The sequence below is a fragment of the Patiria miniata genome, unplaced genomic scaffold (assembly GCF_015706575.1).
Source record: "Patiria miniata isolate m_02_andy unplaced genomic scaffold, ASM1570657v1 HiC_scaffold_1, whole genome shotgun sequence".
NCBI lineage: Eukaryota > Metazoa > Echinodermata > Asteroidea > Valvatida > Asterinidae > Patiria > Patiria miniata.
The window spans coordinates 25,738,093-25,747,453 of NW_024037047.1; the positions used below are offsets into that span (position 1 = coordinate 25,738,093).

The 9,361-nt window shown below is 41.5% G+C and overlaps 1 protein-coding gene across 1 annotated transcript; it reads right to left on the minus strand.

The window, feature by feature from the left end:
- Positions 1 to 292: 292 nt before the first annotated feature.
- Positions 293 to 7,526, minus strand: LOC119732289. The gene is made up of 5 exons (XM_038205752.1): positions 7,520 to 7,526; positions 2,637 to 2,909; positions 1,908 to 2,291; positions 1,326 to 1,519; positions 293 to 415 (listed from the first exon to the last, which is right to left on the minus strand). Exons 1-5 carry the CDS (start codon positions 7,524 to 7,526, stop codon positions 293 to 295), a joined length of 981 nt encoding a protein of 326 aa, XP_038061680.1.
- Between the last annotated feature and the right edge of the window lie 1,835 nt (positions 7,527 to 9,361).

Here is a 9,361-nt window from a genome sequence, read left to right on the forward strand (position 1 = left end):
ACCAACCAACGTCGATGAAAACAACCTCCTTCGCGGATTGTTACCACAGTACCATGCACATACAACAGGAAAAAAGGGAACAATTTGGTTATCTCCCCCTATGTACTACAGCAGTTTATAGTTTACTTTTTAACCGTTTGCTATGGCGCGCAAATTTAACAAATTAGAGATATCTCTGTTTCTACATTTTACTTGATATAGTACTTCAGGGACCAACGAGCAAACAACTCCAACATATACATTGTTGTTAAACACCGAAAATAAACTGGTTTTTTTTCCTTTGACAGAAGTCTTAGTTGATGGTGGTGTGATAAAGGGGGGTGTTCTGGTCTGGACTTGATCGTTCTGTTTGTTGGTCGTGAATCACTGGCAACTCCTGATACAAACCCTCATCTTCTGACACGTGACTCTCCCCCTGGGTTCATTCAAAAAATGAATAATAACAAAAACAAAAAAATTGAAACAGGAAATATATACTTTTCAAATTAAGTTCTCCTCTTTCACTTTTACTCGTGATATTATCATCAGCGTAAAACGTAACTAATGTGCAACACTATTGGTTTGGTTATTTATTATTATTCTTATTATTTACTCGGCCAACAAATGAACTATAGTACAATGGCATGAGCAAATATATATCATAAAGTAAACGAAAACTGGAAATTGGAAAATTATATAACCAGACAAGACTGATGGGACTGAAGGATGCGAGAAGGAATGGGCCGGGGGGGGGGGGGGAGAGGGTGGACAGTTTGAAAGGAGAGAGGAGATAGAGGAACAGAAAACAAGGACAATAAAACATTCCAAACCGGCCAGGGTAAGCAAAAGTGTACTTAAACACTGAAGTCCTAAGGCCTGCCTACTCATTTGAAACGTAAAACGAAATCGATGATTGTTCACACTTTGTTTCGCAATTTTCGATTGTGCGATGAAACATGTCATTGGATGAGTTGTAAAATCTGCAATGATATAATGTTATATGCCTTCGTTCAGGGCGCTTATAGCCTATTAGAAGACTATAACACTTAGCGCAAGCATGATCTGAGATCATAGCAAGTGGCGGTGTGGTTAGGTGGTTAGATCTGGCAAATGTCGATTATCGAGACTTCGAGATTGCAGAAAGAATCTATATTCACCTCAGTCTCCTCCGTGTGGGTTATACGACCATTTCCTGCTATTAATTGAGTTGACATGTTTCGATGACTAAAAATGATTGTGAAATTGAACAGAGATATTTTCTGGATGAGAATTCTAACCTGCGGCCTCCGGATTAACGTATTTACATAGTGACGAAAAATGTTCAGATGACCCTTTATTAAATTTACCTCTTTAGGAGAAGATGGCGGAGTTGCATCTGCTTGTGGGCGTGGCTGGCGCGGTGCCGATTGATGTTTGAGTTTTCGAGCAATCACCATGCCAATTACACAAGCAGTAATAATCGCCGCCGTTGGGATGCAGGCAACCATCACCCATTTCGCCAGCTCCGGGTTTTCTGGCAGAGGAACTTTAGGCCTATTTCCTAGGTAAAATCGTATTTTGCGATTTGTTAGAATCGTATTGTTTGCGCCCAGTGAGTGTCTTCTCTGTACAGCCATCTCACCGACTGATGACTCATTGACTGACTGGCTGTCACTTGTGAGCAATGAGCACATTTTTGGGGTTCAAAATTTGCACAGAAACCCCCTCAATTGAACAGTGCCTTCCTAAAATGACATCACAGCAGCAGCGCTCTCAGTTGTCTGGAAAGGCAATGGACAATTTTTAAATATTTCAAGAAGTGCACTTTTCAATCAAAGTAACCAAAAGGGATGTCTTACAGTTTTCAAGCATTTTAGAAAAGGAGTAGAAAGTTGCACGACATGTGTTCATAAGAAAAGTCATCTCATGGAACCTTTGATAATACTCACGGGGTTCTTCCACGGGCTCCACGACCTGCAGTGTCATTACGATCTCTCTGAACACCGTACTTGCGTCGAGGAACATCACCCTGCACGCGACGCTGCCGTGTCGATCTTCCAGGAGTATCTGAAGGTTGATATGGCTCGAAGTATCCCAGTCCGTGTCGGTCTCAGCTTGGCGACACCGGCTCCTATCCGCGGGAATCTCTCTCTGAGTTGTTCCCCATCTGCCCTTGGTGTTGATCAGCCAGGTGATGTTACTGGCGGGATTCGAACCGGAGGCATTGCAGGTGAAACGGTAGTAACGCCCGACCGTGACATCGGCGCTACACATCGAGTCACTCTCGCAAGAGTGGGTAGAGTTCACATCTAGAGTCACGCCATTTGGTGGATCTGAAATGGGATGATTTTTTTTTTTATAGTTTTGGTCGAATCAATCGTTGAAAATCATCATTGTCTTTAAAACCAACATATCTAACGTACATTATTCAGTGCACACAAATGAACTCACCCTGCGAGAGCCGAATCATTGGCTTGGAAACCCGGATAATTCGAAGTTTGTGGAGAACTAATTCAATAACTGAACGTCGGTGATGGATATTTTTTTCTTTCGATGTTTCATTCAAAAGTGAATAACTTTAATATTGCAAAGAAAATAGCAATTGGAAAATATATATTTTTTTCGAGGTGAAACTCGAAAACATATCACGGGGAAATGCATATCTAAAGGCAACTTACACATGACGTCAAGTGTCCATGTCGCTTTTTTGAAATTGAAGCTAGGCGAGAACACCTGACACACCAGGACTGCACCCGACATGTTCCTGTGCAGGGTAACATGGAGCAAGTCACTCGTCGAATTACTGATCTCGCTGGTGCCCAGACTCCAAATGATGTGGTATTTACTGTCTTCGCCCATATCATCTCTCGTGACGATACATGCGAACGAGGTTGTACGGCCCTCCAGTTCGTAACGACTCGTTCTCGACAAACTCACGTCCTCAGAACGCACTAGAACAAAAATGGAGTACAAATTAATAACAAATGCACTGGTGATATCAGGTTGTAGACCAGAAATAGAGTAGACCAGTAAACCAGTAGACCAGACTGCCATAGCCTTCAGTGATAATGACGCGCAGTTCCCAAAATTATTATAAATACTCACAAGGTGCAAGGTGTTTAAACACATCAAATTAAAGCTTATTTCATTATCTTTTATTTCCTGTACACTTTTTTTTGGTGGGGGGGGGGGGGTTAACCAAAGACTTTTGGGAAAGAATTTCATCCAAAGATGATCACCCCTAAAAGCAGTCAAAGAGCCCATCGCCAGTGTTGTAGTACTCGTACTCGGTACTCGTATTCGGTACTACTCGAGTACTTTTTTGAGTACTCGTACTCGTACTCGAATGTCAAAGTACTCGTCCTCGATAAGACGATACTCGTACTCGTACTCGTACTGGCAAATGTCAAAATTGTACTCGATCATCAAAGTACTCGTACTCGAATAGTGGTACTCGATAAAATATAGTATATCACTTACGTTATCACGACCTTATTTTATCGATACTTTCAGTTTCAAATGGTCGATTGCGGAGACTCGAAATTTTCTCTCTTCTTCGCACGTCCGTATAAACACAACGAACAGCTAACAGTGACCGGGTCTGTATAAAGGTCTGACAGGGCCAGGGCCAATTACCGACAATGACCTATTTGCTGTATGTGGGCGCAATGGCCAATCATTGTACACACTGTGCGCCACGGGGTGTTCCTGAAATGGTCGTACGATTAACTTGGGTGATTGGGGCAAAGCCGTTTGCTGAGCCCCGGTTTCGGTCCTATAATACGGGTCCAGCCCCATTGCCAATCTGCGTGAATGGAGAAAGAGACACATCCGAAGCCGAGGGTTGAAAAACGGCCCCTGGTCTGGTTCAGCAGGTCCACAGCGGCTTAGCCTTATTAAACAGAGGCCTAGGAATGGGAAGCAGGCTAAATGCGTAGACACCAAGAAACGCGAATCTGCTGGGTTTTTTTTTTTTTTTTGAATGCACGTTGCATTCATATGTACTTTGTAGGTGTACATGTACCGTCGACGTTCGGTTACACTTGCCTGTGTGGCACTTTTCACTTTTTTTTGTACCCAAATTGCATAAGCTAATCGTTCAAAGAACCCCAAAATGCATGTATCATGTCGTCTGTGTCCACTGTTGTGAAGTTTGGGTTCAAGGAACACAGAAAATTTGTCCAAAACGGCGTGAAACGCCAAAGTGCCGCGTGCATGTTTTGTGCTGTTCGCGTCGCATATCAAAAACATACGGGACAACTCCAAACTTCATCACGCGTAAAATGAGGAAGAAACACCATGTGAAGAAATCTTGACGCAGCCATCTTAATGCTTGTTGTACTTTCTTTCTTTTTTTAGTCTGAGAAATCAAAGGACCCGAAAATACATGAAAAAAATAATAATATCAAAAATCAAATGCACAACACTGTAGGCTAGAATAATTTTATTAAATGACAGTTGCCCTGAACTTTCACGTCTGTATCTCAGTTAGCGGTGTAGCATTTCCTTGAAAAATATATTTACATTGATTTGAGACTGCTGTTGCCGATTTAAAAAACAAATTAATTTCAAATAATTGAAAAAGCTTACAAAGACGAACCCTAAGTTGCATCACGCGATTAACAGAACACATAATTTTAGGCTTCAAGCACATTGTACCCAATGCCTATTCGGGAATACTAGTACTCGTACTCGTACTCGGAATACAAGTCCTCGTAGTCGTACTCGTACTTGGAAGTACAAGTACTCGTACTCGTACTCGTACTCGTACTCAGACGTTCAAGTACTCGTACTCGGAGACCTGTTTTTATACTCGGAAACACAAGTACTCGTACTCGTACTCGTACTCGTTCTCGGCAACCTAGGTACTCGGCAGTACTCGATACTAGGCAAAAAGTACTCGACTACAACACTGCCCATCGCCGTTTTGAAAAAAGATGCCTGCGCTCCATTGCTAAATAAAGCCATTTTAGGACCTAATTTCATCCAAATTTCACAGAAATAAAAGCTCGCAGTCCTCTGCACGACTTCCACCTTTCTTTTTTCACAAATCCTCAAGTTCACAGCCCACAAAATGCTCTAATACTGGAGAATTGGAGGGCACGCAAAATCGTGACTTGGCCGGCGTAGGCATTTTCGGGCCCATTATTTACCGGTTTGCACCCATGAGGCTCGGATCATCAAATATGCATAGTGGGCACTGTGACAAAAGATTCGGGGCCTACGAACACTAGGACCCACGAACATGTTTATATACAATGTGGTCTGGCTTGCTCAGTACAGCTTAGCACCAGCATGAACAACTGGTGCCTAGGATAGAATGGAGTAGGGCCAACGGAACACCTAATCCGGTCCTGCGATGTTAAGATCTTGTGCAGCAGTTTCATCTGACACAAACTCATTGTCTTCTAAACTGCAATCTCACAGGTCTAAAATGCCGGCATGTCCAGTTCACAATAACAAAATATTGTTTTGTGATACGATGCCTTCATAAGCCTTTTACTTCCGGCTTGACAGTAGATGGGTTTAATTCTCAATCACGAGGGCCAGAAAGAAGCGAAATGATTGGTTAATAACAAACTACTTTGACAGTTTACAGCATTTCAAAAGGAAAGAAGAATAACAAACTCACCGAGCAAAATGGCTCCAAATATGACGGTAAAAGATGCGATTAATTTGGTCATCGCCATTTTTAAATACTGTGTATAGTAATTTCCTCTGGTATGTTTTTCTGTGGTTATTATCATGACCAATATGTGCATCGCTGACAGTTTTGCTTTCATTTTTTGTCACTTTATTTATTTTTGGCACGTGTGCAGCGCATAATGGTACCGTTGTTACATCCCTGCTCAAAGTTTGTGTCCAAAAGAGAAACTGTTAAACGTAAACAAAACCTGCAGCAACATCGGACCGTGAAACGTTTGTTTTGCTTTTGTAGCGTTTGGGATACCAAATCAATCCCTATCACATAAGGGGCCATTCAGAATTTTCAATGTTTTAAAATTTCGACTTTTTTTCCAAATTATTTTGACCCACCCACCCACCCCTAATTTCGATTAATAAAAAACTGATTTGTTAGGCATAAAAAAAACATGTACATGTACATGCATTACATCCCACTGGCGAGCCTGTGCGGGTTGCGTGTCCTTTCGGAAAAAAATGTACAGAACATACAGGGGACGAAGTTGGAAAAGAAACACGCATCGCAATATCGGAACGCTTGCGCGTAGTTCAGGCAAGTCAAAAGATCAATTTTTTTTTGGCTCTTTTTTTCCCATGAAAAGTGAATTTCGAATTTCAAATATTTAGCTTGACCCACCCACCCACAATTTGGAAAAATAGTCGAAATTTTAAAACATTGAAAATTATGAATGGCCCCTAAACTAACGCTACAAGCAAAATAAAAAAAAAACATTTTAGCAAATATTAAAATGAAGTATAAAGGAAGTAAACGGAAAGTAGTAGCATGCAACAGGAATATTTGTATGTGACATTCTGGTTAAATGCCTGGTTTTGTTATTCATATGGAAACATTTCGTGCTCTATAACCCTTTGAAGTGCCGACTTTAGGTTGCAGGCCAGTAAATAGGCCGAAATGCCAACGCGGGCCAAATCACGATTTGCACCCCCTCAAGTTTTGTGCTTTTAAAGAATTGTGTGGTCATGAACTTGAGGCCAAAAAAAGTCTCCGGTTTCTGGTATGCGCGCGCGTCGCCGTAGCCATGCGCGTCGGCAAAAAGATTTTTTTTTTTCAATAACAGATGATGTCTCAAAATCGCCAAACTCACTGATTTGACTGGAATCCTGCTGCTGCACAATATTAACGTGTTTTTAGATGGGGTTATGATCGAAAATAAGCTTTATGTGGCCTCTCTGGACTCCTATATAGTCGCACTAAGTTTAGTCGGGCACCATTTGCAGTCATCAGCCGACATTTGAAAAAAAAACCAGGGTAAAAAAAAAAAAGCCGCGTCGCCGCACCACTTTGGGGGCAAGCTCCATACCAGAAACCGGAGCCTTTTTTGGCCTAAGGGTTTGTAAAAAAAAAACCGGGGTGGAGGCCGTGTACTAGGACTCCGAAGTCGTATTTCTTAATGTGAAATTTGGATGAAATTGGACCCTAAAATTGCTACATTTTGCAATGGAGCGGAGGCATCATATTTCAACATGCCGATGGGCTACGGGACGATTTCTAGGGGTGACTATCTTTGGATGGAATTTTCTCCCAAAAGTCACAGATTAAACCCAAAAAATTGAAAAGAAAATGAAAGATGATGAAATAAGCTTTAATTTGATGTGTTTCTCTAACCCCTTGGAGAGTTGTGAGTAATTTTTTTCCTGAATTTCGGATTTTGGCGTATTTAGTCTGGTTCCCAGACCAAAAGATTCTGACTATATCTGATGAATATTAGGTCAGGTAACCGCTAAAATATATATATTGACCAAAACAGGAGGAATATCTCTCATTTCCGAAAATGTCAAAATGATTTGCCGATTACATTTCGTCGACAATCTCGGATCGCGCCCGGGTATTTCCGAGTATAAAATTGGATTTATTTACCTGCCATGCTTATTAAAAAATACAAATGAGTTAATAATTAATGTTCACTGTTTGTATTTAGAATCATTGAAATTTTATGACGACTTTATGCATCGCGTACACACTCAGGTCGTACGAGGGGCGAGCTTTGCTGCGTCATGTACTATTCTGAATCTGACGACGGTTGCAAAACTCGGCTTCGTCTCCATTTTGGCGTTGCCTGCCATATGCCCTAACTTTGAAGATTCCAGCTCAACATTAGTCAATGTTTTCTTACAGAAAATAAAACTTTATTTCATATGAAGCAAGGGATTTTTATAAATTCGATCGGAACATTAAAAGCGTTTTATGATAAAGCCAAACCGGAAACGGAGCCGAGCTTTGCAAAAGGGTCATCATGTTTATTTTTAGCCCTGTGGCGGTTACCTGACCTACAATTTAGACGTCAGAGCGTCGGGAAATTGTCAGGTCAGGGAACCAGACTAAGGACCTACTCCGTACGCATGCGTCATGAACACACTGAAGTTTACAACAATCTGTCCAATGAGAGATCATAGGAATTAGAGGTCGCCAACACTCTGTGCTAAAGAGCTGACAGCGGGCGCTCTATTCTCGAGCACCGGGGCGCTTTTATGTCCTTGCTCGGCAGGTGGGCGCTTTCACTTTTACATCGGAGTTTTGTTGTTTTTTATTTTCAGTTTCTGAAATCCCCGTACAGTTGTCACACACGGTGCATGGAGAGTGACAGCGTATTGCCTACAGTGATTGGAGTAGTGACCCTGGCCCTGTGAAACTGTTGTCGCATGAAACTCGGTGACATCTTCACAAGGGGAAAAGGTAAGGATTATAAAATGAAAAGATGAGTTTGAATCACTTGATTTTGTTTGCTACTGCAAGTTGCCAAACAATTTTCTGAATGGAGATTTTTTAAAAGGCCATATCAGCAAATCCCACGTACAGCCGAAGATTTCCATATGTTCTATATTGGCCTACATCTCGAGTTGTTGTTGGTCCCATGAGGGCCAGCCTTTCGCTGGTACCCGTCACTGACTGACTGACTAACTGACTCCCTGATTGACTGGTTCACTTGTGAATTAGACTTGCTTAAGTCTCACTTTGGCCTAAAAGATTGACTCAAATTACTACCTTGACCAGCTTCACTAGACTTATCATGGAGGAAGGGTTTGTGTTCCTTCCCCCGTTTGATGATTTTTAGGGATTAGCGTACAAATCTAGAAGGGTAAGTAATTGTGGAATACTTTGCGAGCCGTTCAAGTGTTCAGTTTTAAGATCAGTTGCGTTTCAAGTTTAATTTGCCAGTCGAAATTAAACTTTTAATTTGTAGATCAGATCGAATGACTAAACGACGAAAACATGTCAAGCCCGTTGCACTCCAGTTTTTGGATGTTGTGTACAGCACAACCAACTATAGCGCGGTGAACGGAATAACTGAATTCGACGCAGTGGCCCCAGGGTTAATCTTTGTTGCCGGTTACCAGAGGCGACGTAACCTCTAAAAGCAGAGGCCATACAAGTACCGTGTATGGGGCCTGCCTCCGTCTCTGAAGTAAATGCATGACTAGTTCACTTGTATAGTACGAAAGCCCTGTAGTGCCATCAAGTATATATTTTGTCCAAGTTCGTTTTTATGAGATATATTTTTCCCAAAGTTCGTTTTTATGAGACACATTTTGTCGAAGTTCGTTTTTATGAGATACATTTTTCTCAAAGTTCGTTTTTACGAGATACGTTTTGTCGAAGTTCGTTTTTATGAGATACATTTTGTCGAAGTTCGTTTTTATGAGATACATTTTCTCGAAGTTCGTTTTATGAGATACATTTTCTCGAAGTTCGTTTTTATGA